The sequence below is a fragment of the Stegastes partitus genome, unplaced genomic scaffold, assembly GCF_000690725.1.
Source record: "Stegastes partitus isolate 25-593 unplaced genomic scaffold, Stegastes_partitus-1.0.2 Scaffold224, whole genome shotgun sequence".
Taxonomy (NCBI): domain Eukaryota; kingdom Metazoa; phylum Chordata; class Actinopteri; family Pomacentridae; genus Stegastes; species Stegastes partitus.
Genome location: NW_007577955.1, coordinates 595,339 through 610,438, shown reverse-complemented (window position 1 = coordinate 610,438; position 15,100 = coordinate 595,339). Strand labels below are relative to the sequence as shown.

At 40.1% G+C, this 15,100-nt stretch overlaps 1 protein-coding gene across 1 annotated transcript in view; it reads left to right on the top strand.

Moving 5' to 3' along the window:
- Positions 1-2,929: 2,929 nt before the first annotated feature.
- LOC103356846 (chloride channel protein 1) overlaps positions 2,930-15,100 on the top strand; it is a 56,266-nt gene continuing 44,095 nt past the window's right edge. Inside the window, exons 1-10 of the mRNA XM_008281149.1 lie at positions 2,930-3,001; positions 3,082-3,213; positions 6,977-7,110; positions 7,258-7,335; positions 7,497-7,575; positions 8,921-9,046; positions 9,897-9,981; positions 11,170-11,271; positions 11,663-11,747; positions 14,186-14,344. Coding sequence (XP_008279371.1) covers positions 2,941-3,001; positions 3,082-3,213; positions 6,977-7,110; positions 7,258-7,335; positions 7,497-7,575; positions 8,921-9,046; positions 9,897-9,981; positions 11,170-11,271; positions 11,663-11,747; positions 14,186-14,344 — 1,041 coding nt within the window. The 5' untranslated portion in view covers positions 2,930-2,940. The remainder of the gene's footprint in view (positions 3,002-3,081; positions 3,214-6,976; positions 7,111-7,257; positions 7,336-7,496; positions 7,576-8,920; positions 9,047-9,896; positions 9,982-11,169; positions 11,272-11,662; positions 11,748-14,185; positions 14,345-15,100) is intronic.

Sequence of the window (15,100 nt, the reverse complement as noted above, 5' to 3'; positions counted from 1 at the left end):
AGACTACATGCTTTTCAAACCTGCTGGCAGGGTTTAGAGGGTTAATCCTGTCAGTGACCCTGGACTACCTCCAGCACGAGGTTCCCTCTATATTTAATATACATAAGTTGTCAGGACACAGGTTTCTTAAGGTGTTACAATGTGTTGACAATGCATCACATGTTTGCCTGGCAATATATCACCATTAAGGGGTAGTTGTCCCCTTTATTTAATAACATGATGAGAAAATCCTTCCTTCTTAGAATGCTTTGTCTTTTTAAAAACATTCACACACAACTGTGTTATAAAGTGTTGTCTCTCACCTCAGCAAGCTGCAACTTAGATCAGCAGGACAGTACACTGTGTGATACATTTACTGGTAAACACATGAGCACCTGATCTGTGGCTTCTATTGTTTGAATGTGTGTTAGCTTTCAGTTACAGTACATTGTGTTTTGTGCTACTCAAGTTTCGCTGTGCATTGACTGGCATCTCTGCAGGCACACACACACACACACACACACACACACACACACACACACACAGCATCTCTCAGTACCTTATGTACATATGTGTGTCTGCCAGTCTGTCTAAATCCATCCATCCATCAATCCATCTGTCCATGAACCTGCTAAATTAGAAGCTGTTGAAAGGTTATTGCTTGGACGTCCAAAGTGTCAGCACCACTCACAACTTACCAGCTTGTCACTTATGGTATATTCATGGAGCGCTATTGTGTGCTGCTGGTGTACCAAGAATATATATGAGCCCTGGTCAGATTGTGGTACGGTGTGGAAGTATTGCACAATGCTACATTTGTGTAGATCAGTACACACTTTGAGTTTGTAATACACTTATTGTATATTTTGCATTTATATTTTTTTTATTGTTTATTTATCTGTATTTATGGTGGTGACTTTTTCAGCTGTAATAACCAAATTTCCCCTTGGGGATTGATTAGTGCTATTGTGTAGATCCGTATACACTTTGAATTAATTGCAATTAATGTCTGTTTTAAATCACAATTACTGACAATTATCCTGAGTACATACTTGAATTCTATATAAATATGTTTGCTTTTGCATGTATGGAAGTATTGAACATGGAATGTGAAATATATTCAGTCTTTTTCTTTCAAATTTTGAACTTTTATGACTTCGGTGACCTCCGGTGTCCCTACAGTTGTAAAGAGGAATCCTCCCACCTTTGGATAATTTGCATGAAATTGCACCATAAAAACTTGATGCTATGTAAAGGTTTCAAAGCCACAAGGCCACACTGTTACCTAAAAATACAAACAGAAATAATTTATTCTTAAGCTAAATTTTCTTAAACTAGAGCATTTTACAAGGATAGATTATTTCCGTCTTCAGTTAGATATCTATGCAGGCTTTGTTTAAACTGTAGAAGAGAAATTAAGAATATGCTACAGGGCTCCAGATGAGTAGTTCCACAACCAATGGAAAGTTGAAGCACTGATGACTCTTTATGTTTTTAAAGTTTCTGTAGGATAAATGTAGCCATTTTGGCAATTTTGTGAAAGACGACATGCTTTTTATGTCTGCTGGCGTGTTTGGGGGTTTACAGGGTTAAATAAAATCAACTTTCAGTCATGGGACCTAACATCCATACAATAAAAACAAATGTTCAAGAAAGTCTTATTCAAGAAAGTTACCTTTGAGCTGTCATTGTGTGTGTTGTGGAGGTTTGCATCTGATGCTATTTAGGTGAAACTATCACACATTAAATCGAAAGTTTCCTCACTTTCTTGATGAATTGTTTGTCACTGATACATTCACACGCGACTAGCTTCGTCCACTAGTAGCATTGGTGTTCAATACTGACAATTTTGGGAGCATCGTCACAAAATTTAGGGGTACCACTTAGACTAACATGCATATTTTCTCCATCCTAACTGTATTACTGATAAATGTCTTGGTAACAAATGGCCAGTTTATGCCAGTAAATGCCATTTCAAAAACAACAATTTGCTGTTGTCTTTTAAAGGACAAAGTCACAAAGTAAAGTCATGCTTTAAGAGAAAAAAAAATCATTAATTTAAAGGTGCCTCAGTTCCATCAGTTGCTCGTGTAGTTCTTGTCTAACGCTGTTGTTGTACTTTGCAGGTATTTCGATTCTAGCTCTGGCGTGATGATTCATATGTTCGACGATGATTTTAAAAAATAAAAAACCCAGATGTTGCTGCTTGTGAGAAAATGCAGTAGCTCTGTCTTCAAAATAGTCACAAAGTTTGACTAAATGCTCACAGTCTGGGGCCCTGCTGATATATATTGTGTTTATTTTAGAAGTGTGTGAGATATTTAATATCAGAGGAAAAGGAAAAAACAAATGAAAGAAGATATTTTCTCGTGAAAGACCTGAGATGTGTGTGTTACTGTGAGATATGAAAATTAATCTGTTCCCCAGATGTCCCAGGCAGTTTTCACTGAGTCTGTCCAGAGGTGATAAATCTCGTGGCAGAGCCCATGTTTCCGTTTCCATTGGAGCTGTTTGGGTCAACATGTGGTCCTGTCTATTTTTAAAATGGACCCTTCCCTGCTGGGGTGCCAGAAGAAGAGTACTATCACTCTCCGCATTCTCACTTGCTCAGGAACTACCTGTACATGTTTATGTCGAATGAATGAATGATGGATGATGTGTTCTCTACTGCGCTAACGAGTTAATGGGGTTGGGTTACTTATTGATTGGCAGCTCTATGGGGAGTACCAAGAACACCAGGGAGGCTCCGGCAGACGGGAGGCCACACGCCTGCTGACAGAGAGACAGATCAAGAAACATGGCAATCATCCCCGCAGCCATGGCAGGACGCGGCATGGACATGGGCGTCGTAGCCATGGCCAGAATGGATGCCACAGTCGCCACATGCACCAGCATGGCTACCATAGTAGGCAAAGGAGCAGACTGCAGTCCAACATGGAGGCTGAGGCCACCGATGAGCAAATGGCCGAACCCGACCTCACGTCCTCTATGAAGAAGAAACGCTCCTACTCCAAGTGCAGAGGTGAGAACGACGAGCAAGGACATAGAAGGATGCTGTGTTTGTTCTTTTTTGTGAAGTTCTGTGCTGTTTGATTCTGACAGACTGCATAGCACGGGTGCAGAGATTCCTTGTGACCAGGCTGGGAGAGGACTGGATCTTTCTGGTTCTGCTGGGCATCACAATGGCACTGGTTAGCTGGACAATGGACTATGCCAGCGCAAAGAGCCTGCAAGGTATGACAACAGAGTCCATTACATTTTTAAGGCAAGAGCCGGTAAAATAAAGCTGACCACTAAGGTCAAATTTTCCAGCCAGCAATAGCCGGTGTATTCGCAGAGGTGTCTGGCACTATTTAAAAAGTCCAATGGCATCAGATCAGTGCCACCGATATATTTGCAACAATATCAATATTACTCACCACACAATCCACAAATTCTTTTCTCATGTAGAACAGCACCCAGCTCTGTCTCATCTACAAGCAGCCCCATTCATATGCACACTCTGACTCAAAACATGTACAGAGTTAGCCAGTGGTTAATATCATATAACACCTCAAATCTGTCCAAAACTGATACATTCAGGTTTATCTGTGTTCTTAACCAAATGCTCTCAGTCATCGAAACTATTATTTCAAAATCTTTTTCCAGATCTGTGTCTGCTGTCTGGTAGGAAGTGTCTTTGTTGTAGCCTGGCTCATAGCTGGGTTATTCTATCTGAAATCATCAGGCACCTTCTGCTCAACCATTTCTAATTTACTTGATTGATTGCTTGATTGATTGATTGATTGATTGATTGATTGATTGATTGATTGATTGAACTATGGATATTTAAAATGGCATTTATGAAAGTTTAGATTAATAAATATCAAATACTCTCTGAGATAAGGTTATTTTTAAAAAATTCCTGTCAACCCACTTCTAGCAAGGTTTTTTTTTCACACATTAAAATTTAAGGCTCTGTTTGGATGACAATATCTCAGAAACTTTTTTTTTTTTTAAATAAAACATTTATTTTGTTTAGTGTTATTGGAAATTTCAATGTTTTTTTCATAATCAGAGACGGTGTGATTTACTTGTGCAATATTGCAGATTAAAATGAGGGCATCATGAGAGATAACTGAAAATTTCTGGCTTTTATCGTGAAATATTTGGTCACAAAAATGAAAAAAGTTATTTTCATTGAACTTTCATATCTGATTTAGCAGGTATAATAAGGTGTACCACAAAAACATTGCTGGATAGCCTAATGCAAGTAGAACCAAGTACTGGGGTCTAAAACATATTATTTTAATGTGCCACAAAGCAGGCCTAAAATAGGGTGACTGGTAATATCAAAACCTGTCTTGGAAAGTGTTTGACATATTAGGCTAAAATCCACAAATGTCTTTAGAAATATCCATGTTTTATGCTGTAAAGATTTCAGGCAAGTCAGAGACGGTTGTGCTGAAATTGTTCTAAAAATGTGATATTTTGACCCAGCTGCTAACTACCAGACCAACTGCACGAATGAGGAGAGGCAAAGAGACACTGCAACAATGCACCAACTGGGCCTCTATCTCTCTCCTACTGCTGCAAAAACCGTAAACAACATTTGTGCCTGTCTACAAACTTTATGGCTGATGACAGTAACTTCATCAACTCTGTTGGCATCTACTTCACAGTGACAGCAGCTATGTGCTGCTAGCTTAGTCCTCACACACACATACAACTCTAACTGCAGTTCCAATTAGCGTAGAATAGGGCTGCACAATATTGAAGAAAACTGACACAAGTCAGCTAAGAAGGACATTCCACATGTCCCTCTCCCCAGCAAGGCTTTCCAGCTCCTCCTGGGGAGTCCCGAGGCTTTCCCAGGCCAGATGCGATATGTAATCTCTCTAGCCGCTTCTGTGTCAACCATGGGGTCTCCTCTTAGTTGATCATAGGCAGAAACATTGCACCTCAGTTGGCTCATTTTGATACAAAGTAGCAGCGACTCTCTGGATGTCCAGGCTCCTCAATCTATCTCTAAGGCTGAAAATAAAATGACAAACAACTGGCAATGACCAGTCACTAATAGTATAGTCTTCCAATCACCCACCCTCATTGGCAGAAATGAAAAAAACATCAAATGTCTGCACAGGAAAACCATTCTCTCCTTTAGTTGTTTTTGTATTGTCTTTCATGCTTGTTTTTCCTTCTTCTATAGTTGTTTTCCTCTTTTCTCCTTATATCCCATTACCTACTTCCCCTTCCTCCCTCTCTCACTCCTTCTCTTATTGGTTGGATCTTTTGGTTCTTTTATCATTTTCCTTTATTTCTGCCTATTTTCCCTTTATGTCACTTCTGGTGCTTTCCTCCCTCTACTTCATCCTTCTTCAGCCTATAAATGGATTCATGGAGAGCTGAGGGGGAACATCCCCCTGCAGTACCTGGCCTGGGTTTCCTATCCCCTGATGTTTATCCTGTTCTCCTCCCTCTTCTGTCACCTGGTTGCTCCTCAAGCTATTGGTCAGTACCCCCTTCTTCCTAATGCAAACGTTTCTTCTGTTCTCATCAAAATTTTGTCTGGTAGAATATTTTACAAATGTTAGTTAAAGGTGAAATCCAATGTATATTGGATTTAAATGTACATTTACAATTTAGCCTGGGTCAGTCATCCAAATATGGTTCATGGAATTTTGGAAAAGTATGGAAATTAGGGAGAAATATTAAAGTCAAGGACTTCAATGTGTTAGTTTATTTGATTTCTTTATCTTTTATTTAACTATTGAGGTACCAGATCTCCTCTTCCAGGGAGCCCTTGTGAAGATGGCAGCCCAAGCAACTTCACCTAAAAATAATGCTATAACATATACAATCCAACAAAACAACACAAGAGAAATAGCAAACGAAGAAAGCCGGGATGAAAACTTTTTACAATTTTTTTTAACCAATATTGAGTTAGGATGACAAACAGCAATGAATTATGATGAATTATTGATATGCTGATAAAGCCTGTTGAACCATTGACACTTGATGTTTGCTGTAAAACTCCTCTCAGTTACATTAGAAATTTTAAGAAGTCACTCAAACTGAGCAGCTGCTTTCCAGTCCACTAAGTTTATTTACATTTTAAAGCTGCTTCTGGTAAATCTAAAATGCCTCAGCCATCAGCAAAGCTCACAAAGTGTTCTGCTGTTGGCTGTAAGAGTGAACACAAGTCTTCATCCACTCCCAGCATCTAAGGACCTGAAGACTCAGTGAATTACTTTTATTTTTGATAGCCATGTCACCACAATGATAGGAAAATCCTTATGGTTAGCGTGTTGTACGGCTAATGTTACCATTTAATTTTAAATCAATAAAAAATGACAATGTGGTCTATTGTGTTGTGTACGTCAGCTGTTGTTTCCATCTGTGCTTCTCTTGTGCCCTCTGTGCTCACATATACAGCATTTTAACACAGTCAGATTCCCAATAAAGCTGCTCTCATTTATGTATTTTTCTTATTCTGTTGTACCAACACTGAACAAGCAGGAATTAGAGACTCTAATGCAGCTCATTAAGAGTACATCAGTCGCTTCAGAGCCATTTCTGAGCTGCTTCTCTGCATCGCTAATGTACTGATTTTATACCTACCACATTGTCTGACAAAGTCCTTATACACGCCAGTTGAAAACAGCTGCTGTGCTGCAAATTCAGCAATTCTGGGGACATGTGGGATTTTCATTAATTTGCTGAAAATGGGCATAATATGAGACCTTTAACTTCCCCAGAGGAAAAGCGTTCAGGTCGCTGCAGCGATATCTACAGCCTAATTCACCTTAAACCAGGGATTATGTAAAGCTGGTTCAGTTTCTCTGTGTTGCAGAGGTGCTGAGTGTTTGGATGATGTCAGTCCAACTGTAAACCAACCAATGAACAAAAGAAATATTGATTTCTTCTCCTCAGCAAGCCTATAACTATGAAGCTATGCAAATTAGTTACATTTCTGCACAAATTAAGTCTAAATAAACTCTGCTATCTCCTGCCCCAGGTTCTGGTATCCCAGAGCTGAAGACCATCCTGAGAGGTGTGGTGCTGAAGGAATATTTGACTCTTAAGGCCTTTGTTGCTAAAGTCATCGGTCTGACTGCAGCCCTCGGTAGCGGCATGCCTGTAGGCAAAGAGGTGGGTGAACCCAGATCAAGCTGCTCCATGCAGGTTTCAATACACATCAAACAACCTTTTTTCTCCCTGTTCTTTATTAGTTCAGACTTACCATTAAAACAGAATCTGTGGTGTGTGTTTGACTTTATTTAATTTGACTTCACTCAGGGCCCGTTTGTTCACATTGCCAGTATCTGTGCAGCAGTTCTCAGCAGGTTCATGTCCTTCTTTTCAGGAGCTTATCAGGTAAGCTGATGTCAGGAAACACTTGAATTTTGTTGCAATTTTTAAGTGTGATCTAACAGGTATACTGCATGAGATATTCCTCATCTATATGTTGTTTCTTCTATTGTTTCAATGCTGCCTCCTCCGCCTCCTCCTCCTCCTCCTCCTCCCTGGATCAGTAGAATCCATACTGTTATACAGACATCCTGACAGTGGGCTGTGCTGTTGGGGTGGGCTGCTGCTTTGGTACTCCACTTGGAGGTAAACAGCCTTTACCATTTCCTGCTCTACTCTCTGACTCTCTTTTTGACTCATCTCGTCTTGGAATGCATGTAGTCATGTCTTTGCATTAGATATTTTCATACTTCACCAGCCCAAATGAGTCATTCTGTGTTTTTAAGTTGCATTCAGAAAACTAAAATTGTGAATTCTATTCAAAGGCTCAAAATAGCTTGGAATATTTATGCAGATGCACAGTTTAACCCCCTGACCCTCGAAACCTGCCGACAGGTTTTGAAAAACATGTTATCTATTCAAAAACCTGCCAAAATGACACAGAATGACAAAAGAATGACAAAGAATCATCAGATTTTCATCTAATAAACTAACCAATCATTTGTCAGGCTGTTCTGTCAGGGGGAAATGACCAAATCCAAACTTAAAATCGTGATGTTTTATCAAAATAACTCTAGACTATGTCTTTAATTTTAAAAAACTGCAAAAAAAATAAACCATTTGCAGTAACCCATCCATCCATTATCTATAAACCGCTTAATCCTCATTAGGGTGGCGGGGGGGCTGGAGCCTATCCCAGCTGACTTAGGGTGAAGGCAGGGGACACCCTGGACAGGTCGCCAGTCTATCACAGGGCCACACTTAGAGACAGACAACCAAGCACACTCACATTCACACCTACGGACAATTTAGAATCACCGATTAACCTCAACATGTTTTTGGACTGTGTGGGAGGAAGCTGGAGAACCCGGAGAGAACCCACGCTGCACGGGGAGAACATGCAAACTCCACACAGAAAGATTCCGGTGCCCCCACCGGGACGCAAATCGGCAACCTTCTTGCTGCGAGGCAACAGTGCCACCTTGCAGCCCCCATTTGCAGTAACCAGATTCCGAAAAAAAAAAATCAAAAAAAAAAATCTGCGCTTCTAAGCACGGCTGCATTTTTGCACTGCAACATTATTTTTCACAGAGCAGATAGGGGACAGTTCTGGAAACAAATTAAAAATGTACATAAGTATCTATATTATGTAACATCTGCGTACACTTAGAAAATATTGGGCATGTTGATTTCATGATTTTTAAGTTTTGAGGGAAAAATTAAAAAAATGTAACTTTGCATGAGTGATGGTACTACAACTGTGTCATGCTGCACAGAAGATATTCTTGAGTTTTCCTTGCTTGTAGCTATGGCAGTGATTTTTTTTCACAACACTCAGAAACTGCCCGGGGTTCAGAGGGTTCAAGAACTATTTTTTCAGCTAGGCATCAGGTGATTTGTATGTAGCTTTTTAAAAGATTATAGTTAGTACATACTTTGGACTCCCTGTCTTATTACTGGTTCTTTGTCCTTTTTTTTCTTTCCCCACCAGGTGTGCTCTTCAGTATAGAGGTAACATCCACATACTTTGCTGTGAGAAACTACTGGAGAGGATACTTTGCTGCTACATTTAGTGCCTTCATATTTCGAGTGCTGTCCGTGTTTAACAAAGATGCAGGTACGGACGGGAGAGAAGGTGTTTAATTTGTTTGTTGTATGATTATAGTGCTTTTTAAAATGTGAGCTAGAGGGCACCATTGCTCCAATATCCATCACCAGGCAAAGCGTCAAATCTTGTGTGCTATAGTGACATCATGTACCTTCCACTAGATGGTGGCCTTCTCTGCCATGTAGCAGCAGAGTGTTTTAGTGTCTGTCTCAGGTCACTGAAGCATCTTGTAAGAAACAAATCTTGGACCAATCGAATAAATATTACTTCAAACGTTACTGTATTTACACCTATCTAAATTCTGCATAACAATAGAGTTGAACTATTCTGCAAAAGCACAGAGGTGATGTTCTACTAAGTGCAGCTGCACCGATTTAGTCATTTTTTAAGACAAAAAGTCTAAATTCTCTCAGTGCAATTTCTTAAATGTGAGTATTTTCTGGTTTTCTTCCTCTATCACAATAAACGGAATATATTTGGGCTGTGGACAAAACAGCACATTTTCCATCTTAAACTTTGAGAAACTGCAACATTTTCACATTTTTCTGACATTTTATAGACCAAACAACAAATCAATTAATCCAGAAAATAACCAACAGATGAATTGACAATGAAAGTAATCACTAGTTGCAGCTCCACTACCAATTATGCAAACAATTCTATTTTTTGTTTCCAAACTTAAAAACTTAAAGCAGCTGCTGCCATAAATGTAAGGCGAATCCCCTGTTTGTTATAAGGTTAATTATTACTATCAACATGCTAAAAGGGTCGCTAGCACTCATTCTCACAGCATTCACATCTATTTGACGATAAACTGATGGTGTACATTTCACGACTTGGTCTTTTCTTTGTTCTCTAGTAACCATCACTGCTCTGTTCAGGACAAACTTTCGTATGGATTTCCCTTTTGACCTCCAAGAGCTCCCAGCATTCGCTATCATTGGGTGAGCAACTCGAAAACTCTCATATGACAGCATTGTTGTTCCTGTGTGCTTGTTTGCACTGTGTGTGTCCAAACCTCCTAATAAGGTTAATCTGGTATGTGAGACAATCAGAAATGGAGCGTTGAAGATACAAAGAATCCTACTTATTAGTTAATTTTTTACCTAAAGGATGGAAAGAGAGATACCTACAAGTGACACCTTATTTTTGTCAACACCAACCTTTGGCTCATATGTCAAAACTCTCACTGTTGTCTTTGTGGCCATTTTGTGTCTTTTGTGGTTGTTTTGCGTCCGTTTGTGGTCATTTTGTATCTTTTTGGTATAATTTTGTGCATCTGTGTGGTCAATTTGTGTCTTTGTGGTCCTTTTGTAGTCATTTTGCGTCTTTTGTGGTTGTTTTGTGTTTGTGGTTATTTTGTATCTTTTTGGTGTAATTTTGTGCATGTTTGTGGTCAATTTGTGTCTTTGTAGTTGTTTTATGTCTGTTTGTGGCCAATTTGTACATCTCTTTGGCCATTGTGTGTCTCTTTGTGATCATTTTGTGCCTCTTTACTGAAATGTTTCGTCTTTCTGACCATTGTTGTCTTTTTGTGGTCATTTTGTGTCTTTTGTGGTCGTTTTCTGTGTATATGTGGTCAAAGATGAGAGAAGAACTGCAAATAAGTCTGTGGATCATAATTTTATTGTCCTTGTTTCCTCTCCCATTTATGATGTAGAGAGCCCTCAGATTTATCTGCTGTCTTTGTGTACAAAGCAGGATATTAAGTCATTCTAACTAGATCCACCTGCAGCAGCTACTAAAGTAATGCGCTGCTGATAAATTGATCCTCCACTACCAGTAAAATAAAATGCCTAAACATAGAGGATCTGAAAACTTGAGGTGTGAGGAGTTTTCTTATCCAACAGGTAGAAATGTGTGTAACTACATTCTTTACTTATACTTACAAGTTGCATTATAATGAGGCAAGTTAATGTATTTTTGTAAAATATTTTTAAAGGCTTTTACTAATAATTTAGGTATTGTATTCGCTGCAGTTATTTCTCCCTCATCTATACTTTTTTTTTTTTTTTTTTTGGGCAGTGTTAATCTTACCCGGTCGCTCATTTTGTTGCTTGATTAAAAGCGCATTCAGAAGGTGTTGCAGATTACTTTAATTTAGCTAATGTGAGGTTTGTTTGTTTGTGCAGGATCTCCTGTGGGTTTCTAGGGGCGTTCTTCGTCTATCTCAACAGACAGGTGGTGCTTTTCATGAGACGACCCAATGCCATGACCCGCTTCTTGACCAAACAGTGAGTGTGCTCCTTGATATTAATTGGTATTCTGTGTATATGTGTAGTAATTATATAAATTGACATTAGATAAAAAAATTTACATTTTTTGTACTCGAATATCTTGTGTGCCAAAGTGTTAATGTTTTTTTCTGTTTGATTTTCTATTTTACAGCATCTTTCATGTCTGTATTCAGCGCTATCCTAAATCCTCTACTGTTAATAAGAGCTTATAGATTTATTTAGCGTCCTTATAGGAGTTTGTACAACTTTTCATGAAGTGTTTATCCTTGCTCTTTGTGCATTCAGTGTTTGGTTGATTACTTAAATACAAAGATATAATTAGGATTTTGGCAATTACTGCTGTTTATTTCAATAACAAAGCGTTGCTGACTTTTGTTTCCTCTCCCAGCCGGCTGATCTTTCCTGCTGTGGTAACGCTTGTCATCGCCACCTTGACCTTCCCACCTGGCTTCGGACAGTTCATGGCAGGAGAGGTCAGACTTCATATCTTCTCAACTAAGCGTATCTCAAGAGAAAACAAAGGAGAATACAGTGCATGTAAATGTATTAGTGTGTGCATGCAATGCTTCTAAACACCACTTGGAAATATGTTTATTTGAGGCTCATATGCAGGACTTTTTTGTTTGAATAATCGTCTGTTGCATTCAAGCCAAATGAGTTCACATAATCCTGATTAAACCTATCAGCAGCAGTCGTCCTCAAATTTATTCATACCCTTTCATTAAAGTAAAGGCAAACTTCACAATAGTCACTCAAATAAGTAGAAACTGAAAAAAGTAATAATAAATAAAAATGTACTAAAGAAGGAGGAATACAGTCTGAAAAAGAATGACGTGTCAACAGCATTTGTTGACTGTATTTGTGTAATTACACTCACTGTCAGATGAGGGAGACAGTTTTAGTGTCAAATACCTTTTGCACAGATGAAAAACTCAAGCTGAACTGAGCTCCAGGAAACGCTGCCATCAACAGTCCTTTAGATGTTTTTCTTTGTGGTGTCCTTTCCTGTGAAGCATCATCACACACCAGCAGACTTGATTCAATTTCAATTCAATTCAATTTTATTTATATAGCGCATATTTACAACAACAAGTCATCTCATAGCGCTTAACAAAAGCAGAACCACCCAACAATCAAAAACCTCCGACAGAACCAGGCTCAGGGAGGGACGGCCACCTGCCTCGACCGGTTGGGTGGATGTGGGATGAATTATACAATTTAGTGTACAAGTTGTATTGTATTTAGTGATAAATGTGAGATTGCTGCTGTGTCCCCTTTACTGATGTTACATCAGAGGATTTTTGGGGGTATTGAAGTTCCAAATTTTCCAAACTGTGACCTCTCAGTACCACAGGGAGCTGCAAACACGAACGCCAATAAGTTGTGCACTTACGAGGAAGTGTGACAGAAATGTTTTGCTTATATATAGAATATTCTCAAACACCAGCACCTCATGAATCTGAGGCCTTACTGTGATGTCAGTGTCCATGTTTCTGCATGAATGGAACCAACATGCCTTGTAGCTGTCTCTGTTATGTCTACAAAGGGAGTTTCAAGGTGAAAGCTCAGATAGCCACATATCAACAGCTCATCCACCCAGAGCTAAAAGCTAATCATGTGTTTCACAGACGCTCAGAATAGACCACTTAGTGTGAACCAGGTGTGTGTGTGTTATAGCTGCATGTCTGCGTGCATATGTCAGTCAGTAACACCTTAGCATGCTTCACACCCTCGATGTGGAAACGTCTTGCGCCCTTTTAACAAACACGCAGCACGTTTTTTTTTTTTTTTTTTTTTAACAAAACAGTAGAGTGAGATGAAATTGCTTCACTTTAGGAAGTCAGGAAACCACAGTGCAGAAGGATTCTCTGTGTTTGACAGATGTCCCCCTCCCCCCTTCCCCCAAAGAGTTTATATATAGCTTTTGGGGAATGAAATCCTTCCAATCCAACCTGATAGCACAGCGCAGAGTGACAGAAGAAGCAGCAAAACGAGAGGAGCTTAAATGCTACAAGGGTTGTGAACCAGACGTGAACCTGCAACTTCAAAAAGGGACAGGAAAGCTTATTACACCCAGCTCCACCGAAGCCCACAGCAAAACCTTTTCACAGAGCGGATCCACTCGCATGCCGAGCGGTGGATTTCAGGGGCCTCAATTCAACCCAAGCAGGGAGGTACAAAAGTAGGAAAAAATCAAAATGACGTTAGTGTTGTTTTTCCCCCAGCGGCGGCGCTATGCAGATGCAGGAGGCGCTGCCGTTTGTGCCTGCGAGCGGTTGCAGAGGCATCTATGCAAATGTGGAGCAAAAAAAAAAAAAATGGTTGAAGTGAATTAGTCATTCATGAGTCATCAAAAGAGAATGAGTCATTGGACATGGCCACCCGTACCCGTCGGCTTCCAGCTTTCTGGATGACTTCCTGCCTGTTTATCCCACTTGACTTTCTTCCTCTCTTCACTTTTTTTGGGGGTCTCTTTCCTTTTCCCTTTCTTTCTTTCCTCTTGTTCTCCATTAAACTCCACCCTGCCTCTTCTCCTTCTTGCTCTCCTGCTTTTCATGCTTCTCTCTTTGACTTCCTAATTTCCTCCCACATCCCTCAACATTTTTACCTTTTTACCTCCTCTTGCCGTCCTCATCCTTCTTTCACTTCTCTGTCTCCCCTCTGACGTGTCCTGCACCCTCCACACACCCTCATCTTTCTCCTCTTCCCATCCTCATCTTTTACGCCCCTCTTTACCGCCACTCTTTTCTTGCACTTGAACTCCTCTTCTCCCTTTCCTTCTCTTCCACCATCCCATTTTCCCCACTCTGTCTTAGATTTCATCCACTCCACCTTCCCCTTGTCTTCTTCTCTCCCCTCCTTCTGCTTCTCCTTCCCTTCCTGCCTCACCCCCTCTCCTCCCTCTCTCCAGCTGATGCCCAGAGAGTGCATCAACTCCCTGTTTGACAACTTCACGTGGACGAAGATTTCGGGATCTTCTCCTCCTCCAGTCGGTCTGGGCCGCTCCACCGCCTGGCTGCACCCCGATGTCAGCGTCTTCGTCATCCTGCTGCTCTTCTTACTCATGAAGGTCTGTGGCTGCTGGAAGATGTGTGTGTGTGTGTAGGTGTGTGTGTGTGTGTGTGTGTGGGAGTGACTCCGCCTGACGTCAGCATTTTCGTCACCATCCTCTTCATCGGGGGACATTTGTTGCAGGTCATTCATGTTGTGTGTCGGTGACGGGGACATCTGTGTGTTTGTGAGTGTGTGTGTGTGTGTGTGTGTGTGTTTGTCTGCTTCCTTTTCTTCCTGTCCAAGGTCAACAGTGTTGGCAAGCTGCCAGCAGTTCTAGCTTTCTTATGTTTTTTTTTTTTTTTTTAAAGCAGCTCCAAACACACAAACCCCGGAGATTCATGATTCTCACTGTCTTCTCAGTTGTTCACTTTAATATTTTATGAGCAGAGACGTGTGTATAAATCTGGACTAGGTGCCAGGTTGACTGTGAATCAGCAAAAAGTTGACGAAATGCTCTGTAAAGAATCCCAGAGTGTACAAAGGTGGACAAGTGATCACTAACATACCATAAACAACCCAAATATCTTTAAAATACTTCACTATAACAAGGCAGAAACATGGACTAAGGTGAATAAGCAGAATATTATGAGGTGTATATGTGAGGTATTTGAAATCAGCATCTAACAGAGGGTCAAGAGACCAAGCGGCATGATTGTAAATTTACACTACTCACAGTAAGTTAGGGATATTATAATTTAGATGAGTGCTTTTCCTATTTGGTCTGAATTTTAATGAAATAAGTAAAAGTTCCCTTTGATATTACTAACAATGA